Source organism: Myotis nattereri, assembly GCF_964212035.1.
Source record: "Myotis nattereri genome assembly, chromosome: 6".
Lineage (NCBI taxonomy): Eukaryota > Metazoa > Chordata > Mammalia > Chiroptera > Vespertilionidae > Myotis > Myotis nattereri.
The window spans coordinates 63,249,281-63,274,425 of record NC_138081.1 but is presented as its reverse complement, the minus strand read 5'-3'; the positions used below and the strand labels follow the sequence as shown (position 1 = coordinate 63,274,425).

Here is a 25,145-nt window from a genome sequence, read left to right as displayed (position 1 = left end):
ATGATGTAATGCAATTTTCGCCATAAGTCAGAACCCACCTACATAAGCACCTACATCACTCACACGGAGCACATACACAGCAGAAATGAAGTGAAACAGTAAAAAATAATTGAAAGAAAGGTAACAATTCCTGACCTAACAATTCCTGACCTTTACTTGTGGTAAATAAATAATAAAAACATAAAACACATATGTACATACGTCAAAATGACGGAACTTTTTTTTAAATAAATAAATGGGAGATGGCGACATAACCATGAAACGACGTACATCGAGTCTGACGTAACCCGAGGACTGCCTGTATATAGATAGTGAGATTATAAGTATATTTTTTTCTTCTCTCTTAAATGTCTAAAATTTATTTGTATTACTTTTTAATGATAGTAACTGTTATTCTATAGTATCACTGGAAACATTATATTGTTCCTTAACTTTTTTTGGTCCTGTCTTATAATAATGGAAGTTAATGGTACATAGGACAGAAAAATTTGTTTAGAACTTTAAAAAAAATTCTATTGTATTAAATGAAAGGAGTTATCAGGATTCTAACTGGAAAAAAAACCCCAACTTTTTAAAAAAGAGACGATATTGCTGATATTTAAGATGTGATTATTAGCCCTAGCCAGGTAGCTCAGTTGGCTGGAACACTATTCTGATGCACCAAGGTTGCAGGTTTGGTACCTAGATCAGGGTACAAACAAGAATCAACCAATGAATGCATAAATAAGCGGAACAACAAATCAATGTTTCTCTTTCTCTCAAAAAAATCAATTTAAAAAAGTGATCATTAAATCTGTTGTTAAAAAAATTCAGTTTTCTTTTTCAATTACTTTTTTGAGAAAGAAACATCAGCACAAGTAGTTTATTCATAAAGAAGATCACAACTACAACAGGCATAAACATTCTCATGTACTTTGCTCACCCACCCCTGTTAAAAAGACCTGGAAAGCAGCACCAGTGTGTCTGTCACACTACAGATGTGGATTATAGGAAGAAAAATGAAAGGCACCACCCAATAAGGACAAATCTGAGGATGTGACCAGAACTTATGATTTGTGGAACTCTCAATAAGGACTTAAAAAACCATCCTCTTTTTGAGAGGATTCTCAGCCTTGTGTATGCACGTGAACTTTTTAAAATCTTGCCACTGATAAGATGTAATTATTTTGTACAATAAATTTGTGGCCATTCTATTTCTGATGCCCTCAGTGATCAATAGAAAACTTTTCAGTGATAAGCTCTGTATATAAAATAAAAATGTAACCTCGTAATCTATCCTGTCATTTACTGACTCAACAGAGAACATTCTGTTTTTAAGACATTTAGTACTCAGAATTCATAGCAGATTTAGAATGACAGTTAAAAATATTAATTTACCTTCCCATTTGTATATTTATTGATGTGTATAAGAAAACACAATACCCTTTTTGAGGGAATCCAGGTTAATAAATTTAAAAAGCTAGAAGATAAAACAGATTCTCTCTCTCACACACACACAAAGACACACACAAAGACACACACACACACACCACTTCTAATAAAATCAAACTTGAAACTCTAAGTCTTAGCACCTTACCATATGTGGCAAAAGTTCTTCTTTGCTGTTCAAACATAAAATCATTGATATGAGCTGGTTCAGCATACCCAGAAAGCATATTTCTGGGGGCAGCCATTTGCTGTGTCCTAAAGGGATTTTCTGGTCCAAACTGTAGCGTTATTAAAAAAAAAGAAAAAGAACAATAACTTAAATTCTGAGTGTATAAACTAGAATTACTAGAATAACACACAAGAATAATATATGTTCAACTCTAAATCATCAGGGGCTGGTGAACCTGTTTGGGAGCACGCTCGCCTCATGTCGCTCAGTGCAACTAGAAGGTGGCCGATTAGGACTGTGTTAATCTTAGCACAGAAGGAGAGAAACTAGCTCACTCAATTCTACAAATGCCTATTTAAATTGAAATGAACTTCAGTATTCAGCTCCTCAGTCACACTAGGCACGTTTCAAGAGCTCAACAGCCTCTTATGGTTATTGAGTACTACATTTCCATTATGACAGAGTTCTACTTGACAGTGTTTCTCTAGATAAGTGACACTATTGTTTTGTTTAAACCATGATGTGGAGAACTTGATTGGGGGGGGGGGGGACTTTTATACCAATAATGGCACCATGAAGTAATTTTAAAAATACATGTTTCTCCTCTACTAGATTATAAATTCCTCAAAGGTAGAGACTAGAATCCTTAAAACTTACCCTAGTTCCTGGGAAGTAGAAAGCACTAATAAAGGAAAGATTAATCAAAATCCCATGGGGGCAGAAGACAGTAAAATAAACAATAAAAGTAAAGTGCTTAAAAAAATTTCTCCATTCTAAAAAGTCACACTATGAAAGCCTTACACAAAATAGTACCATTATTTGTTTATAATGCTTTGAGTTTCCAGAATGGCTTTCCAAATGTTATTTAATTTGTACAAAAATCCTGGAAAGTTAGAGAAGTATTTTCTTTCTCATGTTAGAAATGAAGAAAAAGGCCAAGATGATGTATTTTACCTGATTTAGAGTCAATAGTTTTATTCATTAGTAATACCAAGGTTAGGATAAATCCCAATCTAGCATTCTATTACATAAACTATTCCTTAAATATACAAGCATAGCCTCTAACTTTTAAAAAATGCTATTATAAAGTACTGGGAGAATACCTTTCCTCATTTTGTTGTAGATAAAGAATAAAATAAACTTACCACTTGGGAAATAATGGAATTACATGTAATATTTTTATTTGAATTCTGAAAAGTCTACTGTCAAGATGAAATATTTTGACATTAGAACATCTTAGGTCACTGGCATTAGAAACCACTTTCCTATGATGTATAACCAGAGCCACATAAATTATTCATAGTCTCTTAACCAGAATGTTGCCTTCTCTAAATATCAACATTATATTATGCACGAAAATCTAAATTTAAAGGATGTTAGGTTTGCCTTACAATTTTTCTGCTTAAGGAAAATTACAATATTCTTTTTTATCGACAGCTTCCATTTCTGTTTAAAATAATTCAATCTTAAAATACCTGTTTTCTATATAAAGCTTTTATTACTATTTATTCTAAATTATAATAAAGGAGAGTACAAGGCTTTGTAGGCCATTATTAGTTCTTCCTGTGTTGCTAGGTAAAAACAACAACAAAAAAAACACCTAAACTGCTGAATGCTGAAATTTTCAGTTAACTTCATTCAGTCGTGAAATTTATTTCAAAACAAGAAACATCCATAAAATTAAAGATAATAAAATGAAAAGTTTCCTAGATGCTCTACTTGCTACAGTCAGCTACATCTGCATAGCAGCATGTGATTATTATTTCTAAAACGATAAAAATCCCCATTGCTCTTACTGTTAATTCCTTTCATATATAATAAATTATCAATCATGCTTATAATTTCCAATTTAAAAAAGGAAAATATAATTTCCATAGTCTTATTTTATTAAGATCTTACAAAAAGAGAGTAATTCTTCTATAGGCCACACATATCAAACCAAATTTTAAAGAAAAATTCTCAGCATTAAAGAACTTTGATTTTTATACAAATACAGATCCATATATTACAGATAAGTGTATTTTATATGAGGTGCTATCCTTAACATCAGTCTAAAAATTTAAATATGCTTGTCTTATAGATATTTAAGCTGAGACAACAAAAAATTTAATGATATAGGAAGCTGTGTGGGGGACATTCCATCTATATCTGGCTCTCACCTTAACTGCCTGGTTACTGGCAACTATTGGAGCTGAGCTCACAGACATTAAATGTCAACAAAGGCAACCCTGGTCAGGTGGCTCAGTTGGGTGGAGTATGGTCCATACACCAAAAGGTTGCAAGATCAATTCCTGATCAAGGCACATACCTAGGTTGTGGGTTAAATTCCCAGTCGGGGTGTGTACGGGCACCAACAGATCAATGTTTCTCTTTCTCTCTCTCTCTCTCTCTCTCTCTCTCTCTCTCTCTCTCAAATCAATAAACATATCCTCAGGTGAGGATTTAAAAATTATTAAATGTCAAACAAAGGCAGAGAACATTACTTAGTAAGACTCAGCTCTCCTAACTACTCAAAATATGTCTCCCAGATGTTGCTGGTCTCTGTGAATATGATGTCTTTAATTCTGGGTTAACCATTAAAAAACAAAGCAAAGCATATTAAAAAATGCACATCACTGATTCCCAAATACTTCTTTTCAACTTTTGGTAGTTAAGTTTAAGTGTAAATCATTTGTAATTCAAGTAATTTTAAAAAACTGACTAGTCTTTGAAATCATAAGTTTACATATAGAAAAAAATCCAAGTTATTAATTAATAATCATAGATTGTTGGTTAAGTTCTTTATTAATATTTATTGCAATCATCAATGTTTAAAACATTCATAAACAAATCTTAAGGTGAGAAGAGTCTGTTGATTAACTTAAATTATTTTCTACAAATTTGGAAAATATCAGAAAATTCAATGTTATTGGCAGAATACCTCAATCTTGTAAGATATAAGTAGAGCTTAAATATCATTAATGTAAGAATATTTTATTAGGGCTGATTCTATGACCTAGGGCCTCGGTTTCCTCGTCTATAAAATAAAAGAGCTAAGCCACATGATTTTTAAAGTTCATTTTAACATTAATATTTATAGCAGCCCATACAGTCAAATTTTTAAGATTAACTGGCTTTTTTCCCCTCTAACTTTATATTTTTTTCCTATTCCTAAATATACTATTATTTTAAGTCTGAAAATCTCCTTGAAGCTTGTGGGTTTTATGAGTCCAGGGAAGCCAACAAATACACTTTTCTCTAAGTAGATACAAAAAGGATTGTGTGAAATGGAGAAAATGACTAGATTAAAACAATGGCTACAATCTTCAAGTTCTATCTATAAATTTGAGAAAGCTTATCTGGATAACTAAGTAGACCATTCAGGAAAAGTACTTGGTTAGGAGGGGTAAACAATATTTGATAAAACAAAATAGCCAGTTCAGTTAGTTTGCTGAACTAGCAAAGTCAAAGACATAGGTGTATACCCTGCAAACCTTACATGCCTTCAAAATGCTCTTCCAGTGACAGAGTGATTTGTTAAGAGTGATCTGGACTCAAATCCTCAAGTCTGTCACTTGCTGGCAGTATAATCCGAGACTTGGTTTCCTTGCTATAAAATAGGGATAAGAGTACTTATTTCATAGGGTTGTAGTGAAGACTAAAGGAGATAGGTATATAAGTATATATGCCCCTCAGTATGGTAGCTGGCATGGTTAACCCAGTTTTAAAAATGGTAGTTTTATTTCATTAATTTCTATCCCAGTTCTTCCATCATGCAAATTCTTACCAAATTCACCTTCCTATAAATTCAGCTTTAATTATGCCACTCCCCCACTAAAGAACCTTAGAAATCTATTTACCATTAATTAAATAAAGACCACTTTGGTCTTTAGAGCATTGTGCAATATTATTATACAAAGTATCATTCTAGTCCAGCGGTTCTCAACCTGTGGGTCGCGACCCCTTTGGGGGGTCGAACGACCCTTTCACAGGGGTCGCCTAAGACCATCGGAAAACACATATATAATTACATATTGTTTTTGTGATTAATCACTATGCTTTAATTATGTTCAATGTGTAACAATGAAAATACATCCTGCATATCAGATACAGTGGGGACCTGACTTACGAGTGTCCCGACTAACGAGTTTTTCGAGATACGAGCCGCCTCTTGGCTGATTTTTTGCTTTGAGTTGTGAGCTAAAATTCGGGTTACGAGCCAGCAGATACCCCACCGCTAGTTGGTGCAGCAAACGTCACAGTGAACGCCACAACATCAGCCCAGCATCACGTGTCTCACTCGTTCACTTTAAGATTTGACATACGAGTAATTTGAGTTACGAGCTCCATCATGGAACGAATTAAACTCGTAAGTCAAGGCCCCACTGTATTTACATTATGATTCATAACAGTAGCAAAATTACAGTTATGAAGTAGCAACAAGAATAATTTTATGGTTGGGGGTCACCACAACATGAGGAACTGTATTAAAGGGTCGCAGAATTAGGAAGGTTGAGAACCACTGTTCTAGTCTAACCTCCCCTTTCTCCCCTACTAATAATGACTAAAGCATTCTTGTTATTTTATTTTCAAAGATTTAGTCAATTATTATAATTCTCACCCAAGGATATGTTTTTATTGATTTTTAGAGAGAAGGAAGGGCGGGGGGAGAGACAGAGAAAGAGGGAGGGAAGGGAAGAGGAAGAGAGAGAATGATCTAAGAGAGAAAAGCATCGATCAGTTGCCTCCAGTAACTGGGGATTGAACTAGCAACCTGAGTATGTATTCTGACCGAGAATAGAACCCGCAACCTTTTGATGTATGGGACTATGCTCCAACCAACTGAGCCATAGGCTAGGGCAGCATTCTTTTTCTTTAGATCTTCAATGATTTAGCTCATGCTTTTCCCTTCTGCCTGGAATATTTCCTCATAAAAGCCTTCCTAGTCCTCAATGCCAATAATAGTAATATAAGTAACAATAAGTGCTACCATTTATTAAATGCTTACTCTGTGCCAGAACATTTCCTAAGTACATCATACATTATCTCATTTATCCTTATAACTCAGTAAAGTAAAAATTATCTTCATTTTACCTAATGAGAAAACTAAGATAATCCAAGGTCACACAAGACCTAAAAAGCAGTCTAACTCCAAATCTCATGTTCTTAACCTGGATTGCTTACTTTAAATACTATTTTTCCCATGGAACTTTTTCTTATCTTTATAACCAGATGTAATCTCTCCTTAAACCTGAATAGTACTTTCGAGGCACTATAGGAAACAATCTGGTCTCTATCTTTAAAAAAAAATACACTTAGCATATCTTCTTGGTAAAACTAGCTTGAGGAGAGGGTTACATTTTGTTTCTAGCAAAGGCTCCTCAAATAGGAGAACTTGAATTTCATCTAGCAAAGTTCCTGGTAATACCTTTCCAGACTTTGCCAAGTTATATAGATCCTAGTCATAAAATTCAAAGTTAATAATCTGTTATGTCACAGACAATTCATTTGGCAACCAGGAAATATTGTAATTTTTCTTCACTTTTCAGTCTTACTCTTTTCTTAAATTTTTGACAAGCACTGTAGTGTTTCTACCACAAACTAATTTATATATGTACTAGTGTATCAACATAGGAATGTCATATCCTACATTACTTCCAAATTTTCTCACTTTCTGAATTCAGTGATCCTATTTTATTGAAATACTTTTCATTTAAAAACTCATGAAGCATATCTATTCTCTCTCTCTCTATATATATATACACACACACACACACACACACACACACACTCACACACACACATATATATGCCTAAGCGACTGTCTGACCGGTAGCTATGACATGCAATGACCACCAGGGGGCAGACGCTCAACACTGGAGCTGCCGAGCTGCCGTGACTTGACAGCTGTGGTTCTCGGAGGATGCACCCAGAACCAGAAAGGAGGGAGCCTAATTCCGGGATGCATCACCCAAGTGCCGCCCTCTCGCAATCCTGGACCCCTCAGGGGATGTCAGAGAGCCAGTTTCGGCCTGATTCCTACAGGCCAGATGGAGGAACTCCACTGGTGCACTAATCCTTGCACCGGGCCTCTAGTATGTAATATACAACCTCTCTTCAATGTGATGGCTAAAATGTTGCTGAGGAATATGGGACAGTCTATAGTTCAACAGGCTGGAAGGATTTAAAAAATAATGGAATAAAATTTAAAATGTGCTATAGTTTCGGAGTGTGAGAATGAGAATTTTGCTTTGTGTATACCCAGAGAACTAGAGCATTGTCTAAATACTGGCATTGACATCATTAGCTGTGCTAATATTTCAATCACCATAATTTGAGTGACTACAGAAACCTACACAGGCAAATTATGTGGAATAGATTTATGACTCTGCTTTATAAAAACAAACACCAAAAAATAAAACACCAATGACTATACACTAAAAAAATGAAAAATATTAGAAAGTACCTCTTCGCTGCCTACCAAGATACAGTAAGATTTAGCTTTTTAAAGTGCTTCCTTCTTAAAGACCCTAATAAACCTTTTCTTGTGTGTTTTATAATTACCATTTTATGGCATCTCTATTTTGTCAATCAAGCATTCTTTTTCCTTTTTTAAAGGCAAAATATCTAGAAATTTGATCTTTTCTACAAATGTTCCTAAGTGAAAAATTTCACTCTTTTCTTCCTCCCTCACCTTCTTTAAGGCTTTCATCACCATTTATTATCATTATATAGAAAAAAGAATCCATAAGATGTCTTACTCAGAGCAGGCAATAAACACTGTGACTACTTTCAAGCCGTGACCACATCAGTATAATACCTCTTTTAATATTCAGCACAGCAATGTTTGTAACCAGATGTTTCATAATATACTATGCAGTGATGATGTTAAGAAACCAAATTCTTTTCCCCTTAAGGTTAATTTGTAATACTCTCTCATCAATACTGAGAGGAAGATGTTAACTAAATTTATATCTAAGAATCAGATATTCTGAGATTTCCTTTTTTCAAAAGACGTAGCTCCACACTACCAGATAGGTGTATGTTGGTAGATAAAAATCCTTAGTGGATTTTTAAAAAGTATTCTCACAAAAGCAAATACACAATTCAAAGTTTTCGAGAATAGAAAGATATATTTTATTTTCTTTTAAAATTGAGATATAGTTTACATATAACAGGATATATTTTCTAAAAAGCTTAAATAATATATTTTTGTGAGAAAACTTTGAAAAATTCACTGACTGTTTATCTACCTATGTATAATTTAAATAGTTTAGCAAAATGTAGAATCTTACATATAGTATGTTTTCTCACCTCAGGAGCAAACATGGTCTCATAGGTAGGATTATACTGTACTTCCTTGACAGCAGGGTCAAGGTGAACTCCAGTCTCCAAATCTTCCTGAAAGAAAACCAAATGAACATTAAAGATCTGACAAGTAATTGTTTTATTTTAAAACTACATTAAGGTCTCACTAGCCATTTTAACACCAATTTAATGATTATTATGTCAGTGCCATATAATTAATAATTCTAATCAAAGACTAATAAAAGTAATATATACAGGTATAAAGGTTAAAGTGCGTAACAAAATTTTTTTTCCTTAAAAAATACTGACTTTATCCCATCTGAATAAATAAAAAATTTCTAAATAAGTTAACAGTACTCAAAGCCTTAAATTAAGAATCTAACTCCTCTTTTTTATTAACTCAAAAAGACCTAATCTTCCAGTTCCAAATTCAGGAGAAGCGCTCCTTATTCAGCAATCTTTATTAAACATATACCCAGATGGCATTGCTTAGGGGCTAATTAAAGAAAAGAAAGTGACAGGACTTAAATCTGAACCTTGTCTTATAATCTACTAGAGGCCTGGTGCATGAAATTCATGCCCTGGAGGGGGGGACCCTCAGCCCGGCCTGCCCCTCTCACAGTCCAGGAGCCCTCAGGGGCGGGAGGCGACCCGGCCATCAGGGGAAGGCCCTGGGACCGAGGAGACTGAGGGACTCGCAGAGGCAGGAGCATGAGGCGGGGCTGAGGGGGCTGAGCGCCGCCATCTTTGAGGGCGTGGCAGTAATTAGCATATTCCCTACTTATTGGCTGTGGGTGCCGCCATCTTTGCGACGGTGAGGGTCAATTAGCATATTTCCTCTTTATTAAATAGGATGTTAATGTTTCAACCTTCTTAAATTCATCCTCCAGTTTAATGAACATAAAAATCTCATCTCCACTACAGATTACTGATAGTCTCTCTTTTGTGTAACCCCACCTCTTACAAATATAACAATTCTCAAATTGGTATCTTAAGTCTGGACCTCTGCCCTGAATTTTAGAGACTTGTGTATTTATCCTTCAATTCGAAATCTTTTCTCCATCTCACACTTAATATGTCCAAAAGGGAAGAACTTCTGGTCTCCCTTTCCCCCAGGACACCTTCCAACCTTCTCTAAGTTAGTTGCAATTCCATCCCTACATCTGCTCATGCAAAAATTCCTGGAATTATCCGTGACTCCTTTTTCTTTCACATCATCTAGTACTATATCCAATCCATCAGCAACTCCTCTACCTTCTATATACATCCAGAATTCAACCATTTTTTAAGTCCTCTTTCACTCTCACCTCAGTCCAATTTATGATCTCACACCTGGATTAATTTAATAGTCCCTTGCCCGCCAACAGCCTCACTTCATAAGGAGTCAGTGATTATTTTAAAATAGTCACCAGATTATGTTACTCCTTTGCTCTAAACCAGCCGTGGGCAAACTACGGCCCGCGGGCCGGATCCAGCCCCTTTGGCTGTTCTATCCCGCCTGCGGAGACGAAAGAGCGGAGGGTTCTCTTGCTCTCCCCTCCGCTCCTTCACCAGCAGCAGTGTTAACATGGCAACGTCGGGAAACTCGGCCGCAGCTCCTTCTTCTGAGTCCAGTTTAAGAACCCATTGTGGCCCTCGTGTCAAAAAGTTTGCCCACCCCTGCTCTAAACCCTCCAGTACCTTCCGCACTCAATGAAGTTTTATTTTGAAAATTTTAAGGAAGTTACATATAATTTGTGAATTATATTTCAGGAAAGCTGGAATTTCAAAATGCTATTATAAGATGAGACATTTGAATTTACCCTCCATGATCTGTCCCTCCCGCTCCCTTCCACTCCAAATTGTCTCCATCTTGCTCCTGCCTATGCCCACTTCACTACAGCCTCATGGGATCATTTGTTACTCCTGGAATTCACCAAAGGACAATCCTGCCTCAGGGTCTCTGGACTTTTCCCTCTTCTTGGAATATTCTTTTCCTGGATACCCACATGATTGTTCTCTCTTCTATCAGGTCTTTAACGAGTTTTTTTTGTTGTTTTTTTTTTTTACTTTTCTCTAATACCTTGCTTTAATGATCTCCAGTACATGTATCACCTTCTGACATACATATTTATTGTATACCTCCCTCCACTAAATATAAGCTACAAAAGTTGGATTTTGTATGCACAAATGTGTCCTCAACAGCTAGAACTATTCCTAACATGCCACCATTTTTATTCTGTTAGTCTCTTGCTGATGGTAGGATATATGTCAATAGACAATGCAAAGTGATTTTGCAAATTTTACAAAACAGGTGGGATATCATGACATTGACAGTAATGTTGGAGCAGAAGCAATGCCACTGACAAATGAAGATCTGGTAGCATTAGACCAGTTAATGAACAAAGACTACAAAACTGATAAGAGAAACACCACCACAGGCACACAGATATTGTTCCAAAATTTTACATCTTTTATTTTATTATTACTTTAAATCCTCACCTCAGGATGGATGGATAGATATATATGTTTATATACCTATACACATACATATATATCTATCCATATCCATACATATGTATATTTGATTTTTAGAAAGAGAGGAAGGGAGAGAGAAACATCAATGTGAGAGAGAAACATCAATTGGTTGCCTCCTATATGCACCCTGACCAGGGATACAACCTGCAACCTAGGTATGTGCCCTGATGGGGAATCAAACCCACCGCCTTTTGGTGTATGGGACGATGCTCCAACCAAGTGAGCCACCCGACCAAAGCCAAAATTTTACATCTTTTAAAGCACCCTTCACCAAAACAGGCAATTTAGTTTCTCTACTTCTCAAAGGTAGAGTCCTTCAGGTCTGACTCCATTGAAACTTCCTTTCCCACTAGTTTCAAAACTGTCCATATCTTTATCCGATCTTATCCTCCTCATGACTTCAATTTCTACCCGAAACTTATCCTTGACCACAATCCTGGCCTCTGGCTCCACATATCTAACTTTGAACTTTATTATATGGATGTTCCACAGACTCAAACTCTTTGCTGTGTCTAAAACAGATATCATTCCATGACTCAGCCTTCCGTCACTAACAAATCAAGAGCCACCGAGTCTTACTATTCTATCTCTGCACTATTTCTCCAGCAACTCCAACCATCCCTTCTCAGCATCCCAGCCACCACTATCCTACGCAGGGCTTCATCACATCTTGCCTGGCCTATTTTAATACTTCCTTATCAAGTTTAATATATCCCTCACTTTTGCCATATTAGGCCAATTGCTGATTTTCTAAAATATCAAGCACTTGCATGCTTTCTGTGCAATGTTACTCTTTGTTCATTATGTATTTCCCTTTATTATCACTAGAGGCTAACCTTCTGATGATGACACTATGTCATCATCTTATTTTTCCTGATACCTTTCCTCCTTCTGACTCAGAAAAACTGCTTTTTGTACACAGTCCTAAGAAATGTTTTTCATAACTCCTTATAGTATTTGTGATATTTACTATATTTACTGCACATGACCTTTACTTTCACTTTATATCTTCACTGCCTAGTACAATACAGGGCACTCAGTGCATGTTCAAAAAGTATTTGTTAATGAAATTGAAGAAAAGTCAAATCCATAGATAATTAAATAGAATGAAAGCTGACCAGAATCACTGAATTTGGCAATCATGTCACAAAAACCTTTGCCAGAAAAATTTTGGTAGTGGGGTGGGGTGGGAAGCCAGCTGCAAGGGGCAGAGGTATAACTGAGGATTTAGAAAAACAAGACAGTAATAATGTTTACTCTTTCAAGACATTTGGTGATAAAGAAGAGAAGAGATGGGGTGCCAGACTGAAGGATTTTCAGGGTGAAATTAAGTTTGTTTTTTCCTCTCCATAAGAAAAGACTAGGTCAAAGATTTACTTAATCAGTCATAGGCTAGAGGAAAGGAGCAAGTAGGGAGAAACACATGAATAGGAGGGATAATCAAAGGTACGGAAGAGGTGGAAGGGAAGGGAATCCTGGAGAGTTAGAAGATGAGCCTCTGAAACGGAAGGAGCTCTCTCTGAGATGGAATTGCGATGACAAAGATAAGAACTGATAGGTGACAGATGTTTAGAGGGTAAAGATGTAGGGAGTCACAGTTGGTCTTTTTATTTTCTTTGTGTAGTTAGGGGCACCGACATCTTCATAAAACAAGTACCATAACTTCAGACTTATTCATTTAACAAATACTGACTGCGTGCCTACTATGTGCTAGGCACTGCTCTAGGCCCATTGAAATAGACAAAGATCCCTGCCCTTGTAGAGCTTATATGCTACTGGAGGATATAGACAATAACCAATATAATAAAGTGAATATATATATATATATACATATATATATGTATATGTGTGTGTGTGTGTGTGTATCCTATCTAATAAGAGAGAAACATGGTAATTAGCGTACGTCCGCTACCTTTCCCATTGGCTAATCAGGGCTATATGCAAATTAACTGCCAGCCAAGATGGCGGTTAACCACCAACAAAGATGGCGCTAATTTGCATATCCTGCAATGATGGGAGGCGAAAGGGGAAGAATGGAAAAATGGTGATCGGAAACCCAGGCAGCAGGCAAGAGATGGGGGCGGGCAAAGGCAGCCATCAGAAAGCCTGGTGGCCTGTGGCCTCATGATCCCCGCGGCAATCGGGGGGAGTGGGAGCCCGGGCGCAGGCTGGCCGTGTGATCCCTGAGGCAATCGGGCTGAACGGAGCCCAGCGCAGGCTGGCCGCGTGATCCCCGCGGTGATCGGGGCGAGCGGGAGTCTGGGGGCAGGCTGGCCGCGTGATCCCCGCGGTGATCGGGGCGAGCGGGAGTCCGGGCGCAGGCTGGCCGCGTGATCCCCGAGGCAATTGGGGCAGGCGGGAGCCCGGGGACCCCAGCACCTGACATGCACAGGTCGGAGATGAAATGACTTTTCCCAACCACATCTGCAAATATCCTGGGGAGGGCATCACAGAAGAGTTCACAACTCTCTTACTTGGCAAGGAAGAAAAAATTTGGCAACGGAAACAATCCCTTACATCAAACTTAAGGTCCGTCTGGGTAAAAAAGAATATTTCCAACGTAAAATAGGGAGCAGGCAAAAATAATATGTTCTAATGACTTCAACTGAAGATTGAGCATATGACAGAGTCAAAACGAACATACAAATTAAAACAGACAGTGGACATTCAGATGACCCGAATCAACTGTCACTGTTTGTGCCAATAGCAGCAATGCTTATGTGATAATATAGTTTAACAAACATACAAAACAAGTCACATGATAAGAGAGGTTCAGCTTCTAAAGTAAATTGAATATGTTCTTTAAAAATTCTCATGTCCTCCCCTCTGACTATAATTCTTAATTTTCCAATCAGAAAATTACCCCAGGTGATCCAGTAACATGTAGAACTCCAGCAACCTAACTTATTTAAAAAGCAAACATCCAAACCATTTTTAAAATATTTAAATTGATATTTTAGGGTTAAAATTATAGAAGATATTTAGATCCAAATATATTTTCTGAATAGAAAATATTTCAGTTTTTGATTTTAAAAAAATAAACATAAAAAATATATGTGACACATTTTCCCAAGGAACTCTGAATTAGTACCTTTCCCTCTAACTTTCTTCAAATTAAGAGAACCTATGGAGTTCCCTATACTGCACAAGTCTTAATGAAAGAAAATAAGACTTTCTAAGAGCATCAAATACATGTTTTCTTATTTACAAACATATATACTCTTCTCTCTCTCTCTTTAAAATATATTCTTACTGATTCAGAGAGGAAGGGAGAGGGAGAGAGATAGAAACATCAATGATGAGAGAGAATCATTGATAGGCTGCCTCCTACACGCCCCTGTACTGGGTATCAAGCCCACAACCTAGTCATGTGGCCTGACCTGGAATCAAACTGTGACTTCAGGTTCATAGGTCAATGCTAAAACACTGAGTCACACCCGCCGGGCTTAATTCTTATTTATAAATTAATTCCAAGGACATATATAGCTTGAAAAGCTTTGGAAGCAGTTTCAAAAAAAAAACTATCTTTTAAGTAACAAGAAAACAGTTATAGAAGAAAGTTTAAATTAAAAGAAAAAAATTGTTTTAATTTATTCAAGAGTGGGAACATCTGTGAGTGACAGGGGGGAGCTCCTCAACCACCTGATGGGCCCTGCTCTGTGCGTGACAGGGAACAGCGCCCCAACCTCCTGATTGGCCCTGCTCTGTGCGTGGCAGGGGGTGGCGCCGCAACCTCCCCATGGACTCTGCCTTGAGTGTGACAGGGGGCGGTGCCCCAACCCCCCAATCCACCCTGCTCTGAGCCCAACCAGAGGCTGCACCTAGGGATTGGGCCTGCCCTCTGCAACACGGGAGCAGGCCTAAGCCAGCAGGTCGTTATCTCCCGAGGGGTCCCAGACTGCGAGAGGGCACAGGCCGGGCTGAGGGACCCCCTCCTCCCCACCCGAGTGCACAAATTTTTGTGCACCAGGCCTCTAGTATATATATATATATATTTTTCTAGAAGAGGGTAAGTGCTATAAAAAAAAAGTACTGACAAAGAAAAAGTACTGAACATTAGTGCCAGGAGTGGAGTAAACATATTACCTCATACAATCCTTACAATGCTCTGTGAATTAAGTATTAACAAGATTCTGGCACTTGCCCCAAAGCACTAATAGAATAAATGAAAAGGGGAAAAATTTAAAGTAACCATAATGATGTCAAAGAGACCTAGTTAGCAACAAACAAAATTGCGGGCAGAGTATCACCCAGGTTCTTAGTTGCAAGCAACTGAAACCATCACAGGCTGATTAAACAGTATTGAATCCTTCTAAGTTTCTCTTAGCATCGCCAAGAAGGGTGGAGAATCAGCTTGGGGAAACAGGCAGAGATGAAGGGTTGAATATACAGATGGAATCACAATTCTAAACCAATCATATCACAGAACCAGTCCAGTGAAGACAACAGTTCACTATTTCTGAAAACCAATGCTATGGCTGCCACTGGATGGTGCTGTTGAAATTACTAGACCAGGAAACTAGATAATGTTGGCTACCACTGCCACTTAGAAATATTTCCTTGCTTCTTTGTGGATTAGCTTTAGATTAGATGGATGCATTTGTCTGGCTGAGCCTAAACCGTAGTAATGGGCCTTAAAGGGAACTGGGAGAATGAGAATCTGGGTTTTCAGCTCCTGAAGGTAGGAGGCAGGGAGGGATGTTCTTCACAGTAAGGCTCTTAAGGAAGGGGGTTCCAAAGCTGGGCCACCTAAGAGATAATACACAGATATTATCCTAGAATGCATACTAGAATCTTCATTGATTAGAGATGACATCTTGCCTAGGGCTCAGTCGCAAAACCCAGTACTATAAAGTTAAAAGATTATAAACAAATTGCTTAAACTGCATAAAAACTAAATTAAATGCTTTCTTTCTTTTTTTAATATATTTTTTATTGATTAAGATATTACATATGTGTCCTTGTCCCCACGTTACCCTCTACCCCCCCCCACTCATGCCCTCACCCCCCCCCCCCCCCCGTTGTCCATGTCCATTGGTTAGGCCTATATGCTTGCATATAAGTCCTTTGGTTGATCTTTCCCCCTTACCCCTACCCTCCCTTACCTTCCCTCCAAGGCCCGACAGTCCAATCAATGCCTCTCCGTCTCTGGATCAGTCCTTGTTCATCAGTTTATGTTGTTCATTATAGTCCACAAATAAGTGAGATCCTGTGGTATTTATCCGCTCTCCAGTTCCATCCATGCTGTGGCAAATGCTAAGAGTTCCTTTTTCTTCTTCCTCTTCTTAAAGAATACCTTTCAGCATTTCATATAATGCTGGTTTGGTGGTGATGAACTCCTTTAGCTTTTTCTTATCCGTGAAGCTCTTTATCTGACCTTCTATTCTGAATGATAGCTTTGCTGGATAAAGTAATCTTGGTTGCAGGTTCTTGCTATTCATCACTTTGAATATTTCTTGCCACTCTCTTCTGGCCTGCATGGTTTCTGTTGAGAAATCAGCTGAGAAGTCGTATGGGTACTCCCTTGTAGGTAACTGACTTTCTTTCTCTTGCTGCTTTTAAGATTCTCTCTTTATCTTTTGCTCTTGGCATTTTAATTATGATGTGTCTTGGTGTGGTCCTCTTTGGATTCCTTTTGTTTGGGGTTCTCTGCGCTTCCTGGACTTGTAAGTCCATTTCTTTCACCAGGTGGGGGAAGTTTTCTGTCATTATTTCTTCAAAAAGGTTTTCAATATCTTGCCCTCTCTCTCCTTCTGGTACCCCTATAATTCTGATGTTGGTACGCTTGAAGTTGTCCCAGAGGTTCCTTACACTATCTTCATATTTTTTGAATCTCTTTTCTTTTTCCTTTTTCGGTTGGGTATTTTTTGTTTCTTTGTATTTCAAATATTTGACTTGATTCTTGGGATCCTCTTGTCTGCTGTTGGATCGCTGTAAATTATTCTTTATTTCAGTCAGTGTATGCTTAATTTCTAGTTGGTCCTTTTTCATGTCCTCCATGGTCTCACTATACTTATTGAGGGATTCATTAAATTTATCGGCGGTTTCCATAAAATTCTTGAAAAACCTTATAAACGTGGCCTTGAACTCTATATCCAGTCGTTTGTTTTCCTCCATTTCTGCCATTTGTGACCTGTTTCTTTGTCTCCGCATTTTGGCTGCTTCCCTGTGTTGATAGAGTGGCCCTGCGCTCCAGGTGTCCTGTAGGGCCCAGTGGCTCAGCCTCCCCAGTTACCTGAGGTGGACACTCTTGGTGCACTCTTGGTGCCTTGGTTGTTGTAGGATCACTGGGAGGAATTGACCTCCAGGCCAATTGGCTGTGAGAATCAGCTGTGTCTGAAGTGGGAGAACTTCTGTGCTGAAGACACCCTTCTGGGGCAAGACTTGCTTCAGTGGGGCTTTGGTGCTCACTGAGTCTGCTCCCTGAGTGTGTCCCTTATGGATCTGAGGAGTTGCAGTCTGGATGGTCCCCCTCTGACCACTGGGTACAGTGGCTCTTGGATCTAAGGAGGTGCTAATTCAGCCTCTGCCTGAGGCCACACAGCAGGAGCCACGAAGAGGCTCATCTGTGAAGCAATGCAAGCTGCTGCGGGGCCTTGGGCCTTCTCTTGGAAGTTCCGGGTCTGCCTGGCTCGGCTGCAGTTAGGTACGTTCACATGCAAAAGCCTCTGCCGCAGCCTGGGTGGGGCGGGGTCTCAGGGAGTCAAAGGGCGGAGAAAGTAGCTATGGCTGATTCTCCTAAGGAGTCGCGCATCTCAGTGACCCGATAATTGCTGCAAGCACCTCTGAGGGAAAGCCGCACTCAAGTTAGCCCGCTGCCCGACAGTCCAGCTTCTCCCCATATGAGTCCTGGGTCCCCAGAGACTTCCCGGAACCGGAGTTCAGAGCAGTCGGGAGCTTGTGATTAAAAAAAAAACAGCCGCGTCCTCAGGTGCCACCCCCTCCCCGCGCGCGCACGAGCCGCCGTACCTCTGCACTTCACCTCCGCAGCTCCTCTGGCTCTCAGTGTGCTTTTCTTTCCTTCTAGTTGTAGAATTTACACTCAGCCAGCCTTCCTGTTGTTCTGGATGATGTCTGCTCTGTCCTTTGTGGTATTTTTCAATTGTTGTGGGAGGCGGCAATTTCCCGGTGTTTATCTATGCCGCCATCTTAGTTTCTCCTAAATGCTTTATTTCTTAATATTCAACTTGTAGTGATAAATTGCTTAAATTAACAAGAGGCCACATTGATACCTCCCCAAAGGATTTCATAGAATACAGTTGCCAGATCACTTTATAATAAATAATGGTTTACCAGATCTTTCCAATTAAGGGTATTCTAAACTTTAATTATTTGACTAGAGTACCATGAGATACCAAGCTTTAAATTCAAAGTACAATTTAAAAATAATTACTCTTTACATATGCAACAGTGGCAACTAATACAACATAGAAATAGGTCCCAGTCTCTGGGTCCTCAAATCACATAAACTGAAGAGACCTCTAGAACATAGTTATTAATTTTACATTAATTTGAACAACTTGGACAGTACCGCAACTTTGTTTTAAAACCCATGAGGAGTTCAATAATAGTTAGGCATGCAATTGAAATTACCGCAGAATTACAAAGGATTTCTATTCAGTTTTAATCCATATAAATTAAAGTGCAGTAAATGAGGGGCCGATCCTATGAGTCAAATAAGTTTTGAAAGTTTATCTTTCATTGACTCAAAGAAAACTGAGAACAAAACTACATGATATTTATTTTCCAGTCTTTTTCACATTTCTTACTATTGTACAAATAAGAAAACAGATGTAAAAGCACTTTATAAACTATAAAGCAGAAATAAATACATTTCATTATTATAAACCATTTATTAATTTATGGTATAGTTTTGTTCCCCCCCCCCCCCAAGAAAGTAGAAATGAATAAACTTCCTAAAATGGGAGTGTAGGTGGATGAGATAAAAGAACCGAAATTCATATAAAGATACCAGAGGCCTGGTGCACGAACTCATGCACAGGTGGGGTCCCTAGGCCTGGCTGGCAATCAGGGCCGATCGGGGCCATCTTGCCCAGTCCCGATTGGGGCTGGGCCAATCAGAGCCTGCCAGCCTGGGGGAGGTACAGGGTGAGCGACCGGGGGAGGTTGGCCAGCCACAGGAGGTTGGCTGTAGGAGCCCACTGACCACCAGGTGGCAGCTCCTGCATTGAGTGTCTGCCCCTTGGTGGTCAATGCGTCTCATAGTGACTGGTTGACCGGTCATTCCAGTTGTTCGGTCATAATGGCCGCTTAGGCTTTTATATATATAGACTAGAGGCCCAGTGTACAAAAATTTGTGCACTCAGGGGGCCTGGGGGGGGGGGACCCTCAGCCAGGCCTGTGCCCTCTCGCAGTCTGGGACCCCTCGGGAGATAACGACCTGCTGGCTTAGGCCTGCTCCCGGGTTGCAGAGGGCAGGCCCAATCCCTAGGTGCAGTCCCTGGTCAGGCTCAGAGCAGGGCTGATTGGGGAGTTGGGGCACCACCCCCTGTCATGCACAGAGCAGGGTGGATCGGGAGGTTTCGATGCCACCCTCAGCCACGCTCTGGGTAGGGCCGATTGGGGGGTTGGGGCACCGCCCCCTGTCACACTCAAGGCAGGGTCGATGGGGAGGTTGCGGCGCCACCCCGTCACGCACAGAGCAGGGCCAATCAGAGGGTTGGGGCGCTGCCCCCTGTCACGCACAGAGCAGGGCCCATCAGGGGGTTGGGGCGCTGCCCCCTGTCACATAAAGAGCCGGCCGATCAGAGGGTCGGGGCGCTGCCCCCTGCCACACACAGAGCAGGGTCGATCAGGAGGTTGGGGAGCTCTCCCCGTCACTCACAGAGTAGGGCTGATAGGGGAGTTGGGGCACCACCCCGTCACACCCAGAGCAGGGCAGAGAAGGGGGTTGGGGTGCCGCACCCTGTCACACTCAGGGCAGGGCCGATGGGGAGGTTATGGCTCTACCCCGTCATACACAGAACAGGGCCCGTGGGGGGCGGGGCGGGGGGGGGGTTGGGGCACCGCACCGTGTCATCCACAGAGCCACAGGGCGATCAGGGGGTTGGGGAGCTCCCCCCCTATCAGGCACAGAGCAGGGCTGATTAGGGGGTTGGGGCGCCTTCCCCGTCACGAACAGAGCAGGGTGGATAGGGAGGTTGTGGCCCCGCCCCCTGTCACACACAGAGCTGCAGGGCGATCAGGGGGTTTGGGCGCTGCCCCGTCACGCTGATCCCGGTGCCGGGAGGCCTCTCGGCTCCACTGATCCCGGTGCTGGGAGGCATATTACCCTTTTACTATATAGGATAGAGGCCTGGTGCACAGGTGGGGGCCGGCTGGTTTGTCCTGAAGGGTGTCCTGGATCAGGGTGGGGGTCCCGCTTGGGTGCCTGGACAGCCTGGGTGAGGGGCTGATGGCTGTTTGCAGCTGGTCACACCCCCTTCAGGGTGGGGGTCCCCACTGGGGTGCCTGGCCAGTCTGGGTGAAGGGCTGAGGGCTATTTTCAGGCTGGCAGGTGACTGAAGCTCCCAACCGCTCCTTTTTTTCTTTTTTTTAAAATTCTGGGCCAGCTTTAGCTTTGAGGCTTGGCTCCAGCTCTTAGGCCTCCGCTGTTGAAAGCAGGTATCTGGTTTGTTTGGGTTCTATAACTGAAACACTGTATCAATTCCAGCTCTGAGATCCCAGCTGGCTGAAAGCAGGTTTCTGGGGTTTTGTTTAGCTTCTATATTTGTAACAATGTTTCAAACTGCAAGCTCAGAGGCCGGCAGCGGCAGGCGGGGAACATTGGCTTCCTCCGTCACTGAAGCAAGCAAGCCTCATGTTCGCTTCAAGCTGCCTGGCTGCCGGCCGCCATCTTGGCTGGCAATTAATTTGCATATTGCCCTGATTAGCCCATGGGAAGGGTAGCGGAGGTACGGCTAATTACCATGTTTCTCTTTTATTAGATAGGATTTTTTTGAGTTTGGCTCTTAACAAATGCAGGGGGACAGGGCTATCATTTGAAGCTCACAAATAAGAGAAAGATCACCCACGAAGAAGAAATTTTAAAATATACTCAAAATTAGAGACAAAATTTTCATTTTACTCATGTAGACTATACTAAAGCAAGGGATACATCGGTGAAAAGTAAGTTATTAACTGAAATGAGAGAAAGCCAGGTTTGCTTTAGTTTTTTAACTTTAAAGTCAATTAATAAGCAACTGTTACCATCCAATAGGGCTCATTACATAATTTCCAAAGTGTAAAATCTGACAATGTTGCATTAAAATAAAATATTTTTATTGATTTCAGAGAGGAAGGGAGAGGAAGAGAGACACAGAAACATCAATGATCAGAGAGAATCATTGATTGGCTGCCTTTGCACACCCCACACTGGGGATCGAGCCCACAATCCAAACACGTGCCCTGACTGGGAATCGAACCGTAACCTTCCTGGTTCATAGGTCAACACTCAACCACTGAGGAACGCTGACGGCCAAGCTTAAAATAAAATTTTAACCAAAAACAGTTATTGTCATACACTGGAAAACACAAATATGTTAAACTGGAATTCTAGAATAAGAGAAAAGAGGACTAAAATAATATTTGAAAAGATAAGCACTGAGTACTTTCCGGAAATGTTTGAAGATGTGCACTCCCAACTAACTAATTCACAGTGGAAGGAACCTGGCAAATTCTCAGCAGGACAAATCAAAAGATACCCATAAGTGTGTATGCAAAAATGAATATAAGTAATGAAACTATACCCCCCAAATAAAAGGGGTTTAGGGCAAGTGTCTTAGAAGCAGTCAAAAGAAAAAGGAAAAACAGCTACACTAACAGCTGACTTGTTATCAGTAACAATCAGTAACAATAAAGATCAGAAGACAGAGTATTTTAAATATGCTGAGAATATACTGGTCAACTAAGCAAACCCAACCCAGTGAAAATACCCTTCAAGAAAGAGGGTTAAATAAAAGCATTTTAACGACAAACTAAAACAAAGTAGCTGCCACCAGCTAGCCCTCACTTAAAGACCTTCTTAAGTATGCATACAGGCAGAAACAGATCTCTTGCATAATGAGATGCCAAGAATCAGACTCACTTGCTGTCATCTTTTGAGTTTTAAAAGAATGACAATAATAGCTAAGTGAAGAGTTCTTGCACTGTTCACTAAGAGGCAAAGGTATCAACTCAGACATGTTTTAAGTTTTAGGACTAACCACTTACCAGAAATTGAGGGCATAAGTTAGAAGTGAGTATAGGAAAAGAATGGAATGATTTTAAAAAAGTAATCCAAAAGAGAGGATGCCTACCATACTAACTTTCTTCTTTTCTATTACATGTATTTAAGACTATACTTAAATATTGCCATGGCTGTACCTCACAAGTTCTGAATAATATTATTTCCCTGATTGTTCAGTTCAAAATAGTCTCTATTACTTTTTTTTTTTGGCTCATAAGTTACTAACAAGTACAATTTCATATTTCAAAGATGGGATTTATAGTTATCCTTTGTGGCTGATTCAGCTTAGATGCACTGTGGTCACAGAACATGATAGCATGATTTAAAATTTATTGAGACTTATTTTATGGCCTAGTGTAGGGCCTGGCAGAAATGTTAGAATAAGCCGAATGACTAGCTTCAAGGGCTGAGGAAGAAGAGCAAAGGAAGACCCCTCTTCTTGGCTTGGACTAATGGGTTGGAATCATTATTCAAAATGGGACTGAAGGTGCCTGAGAGCCATCCTAAGAAAGAGGCTTAATAGCTCTGGAGCTAGCAAGGAGTTTACAATTGGACATAATAAGAATAGTGTGCCTGGCAGAGTGCTTTAAATGCTTTATGATATCTTATAACTCCAAGAGTTTGCCCAAGAAGCTACAACCAGGCTGCTCTGGGTTGAGGAGAAAATGCAATGAAGAAGCAGGAGAGAGATCCCAAAACCTGAGCTGTGAAAGGAATGAGGGCTCAGGAGTTGATGTATAAGTTTGGGGAATTTGTAAATGACGTAGGTGATAACACAATGACCCTGAGAACATCATAAATACCAAGGAATTTTTGCACACTGCCTCCCCCGAGCTTCTGATCACCACCTGCTTTGGGGCCTAGGCTACCAATTGGCAGATGCTCTCCCTGGGCTCCAGACACACTGACTTCCCCTCCGCTATTCGAACACATTAAACTCTGTGCCATCTCAAGGCTTGCTGTCTCCTTTGCCTGGGATCTCTAGCCTTCGCTTGAGCGTGGCTGGCTTCAGAGAGGACTTCCCTGACCTATCTATTGAAGTCCTACTCCTGCATTATTCTCTATCATAATACTCTATTTCCTCCCTTCACAGTACGCAGTCCAATCTGCCACTCTATCTGCTCACATTTTTTGGCTGCCTCTTCCATTGAATGTGTGACCCGTGATGGCAAAGATGCCTGGCTTGTTGGCCTCTGTGTCATCAGCCTTTAGAACAGTTCCTGATAAATAACATGTGTTCCATATTTGTTAAATCAACTATATAACCCAATTTCTCCCTCTATCACTTCTCTCAACTGGGGTCATGCATCCCTTCTGAAATCCAGGTTCTTTTCTCACTGTATGGACCTATACAATCAAAAGAGCTAACAACACTTATCGCACTATATTAGATACCAGGCTATACGCTCCATTGACGCCGTTTCACTTCACCTCCACAATAATCCACTCACACAGTATGTGCTTTTAAGATGATCTCTATTGCACAGGTAGGAAACTCGGCCAAGTCCAGACAAGGGGGTGGAGCTGGGAATCCAGTTCAAACTTCAAACACAAAACAAAGCCAGGCCACTGCTCACAACCAGTGAAGGCGTCCGCTCTAGTTTGAGAAGTCCTGAGTTACAGCCTTTCTTATCTTTTGAGATGACACCTGCTCCCGCCAGGCCACATCCTAATCCATACATTCAACTTTCACTCCCTCTCTCCGCGGGAGGCGAAGGCGGGGAGCAGCGGAGCGCTGTCCTGAACTCCCACTTCCTGGCTTCTCCCGAGGAGGATGCAGGTGGGGAGGAGAAGAACTCCAAGCGTCAGCAACTCGTCTCTCGGCACGGAGCAGGAGGTAACACGGGGCCCAACAAGCCACCGCCAGGTTCTGGGGTAGAAGCCCATTCCCGCACCGCGTCCGGGGCAAAAGCGCTTACCTTAACTGCCACCTCCGGAGCCGCGTCCACCGCCACCGCCAGAGAGGGCTTGGCGGAAGGCGACTTGGTCAAGTGCATGAGGGAGTCCGCCGCTGGCAGCGGACACCGACCGCCCTCACTGTCCGAGTCCGATTCGGACCCTGAACCCGAACCATAGGAAGCAGCCAGAGCTGCAATCGCAGCCGACATGACGGCGGTAGAGCTGCGGAGACCAGGCCCCGGCGGAAGAAGCGGCGGCTCCCAGGTCCTGAAAGATTACCAATGCGCACATTGTTTAGTTCCTTTGCTAAGCAATAATTTATGACACTTTAAATAAATTAATTAGTATTAGAATAAATACCACATAACTGATAATTTGGAACATGTATCTAGAAATAGAACTATATTAGCTTATAACTTTCAGGACCTTTTTGACTTAAGACTACGAATTCCGATATACTTTGCGGTCGGAGTCCTGCACTCCCGGCGTGCAGCGCGACAGGAAACCAGAGGCACAATGGGAAATGTAGTTTAGCTCGAGGGGGGCGGGGCCGGCAGGCATCTCTTTGACCCCGCCCCCGACTGGATGGTTCATTCAATTGGCTATCATCTTCCCTCA

At 40.8% G+C, this 25,145-nt stretch overlaps 1 protein-coding gene across 1 annotated transcript in view; it reads right to left on the bottom strand.

Annotated features, from left to right (window-relative positions):
* Positions 1 to 24,908, bottom strand: part of CDC40 (cell division cycle 40) — a 53,944-nt gene extending 29,036 nt beyond the window's left edge. Inside the window, exons 1-3 of the mRNA XM_081094032.1 lie at positions 24,548 to 24,908; positions 8,891 to 8,977; positions 1,577 to 1,706 (exon numbers count right to left, since the gene is read on the bottom strand). Of these exons, the coding sequence (XP_080950158.1) occupies positions 1,577 to 1,706; positions 8,891 to 8,977; positions 24,548 to 24,736 (406 nt within the window). The 5' untranslated portion in view covers positions 24,737 to 24,908. The remainder of the gene's footprint in view (positions 1 to 1,576; positions 1,707 to 8,890; positions 8,978 to 24,547) is intronic.
* Between the last annotated feature and the right edge of the window lie 237 nt (positions 24,909 to 25,145).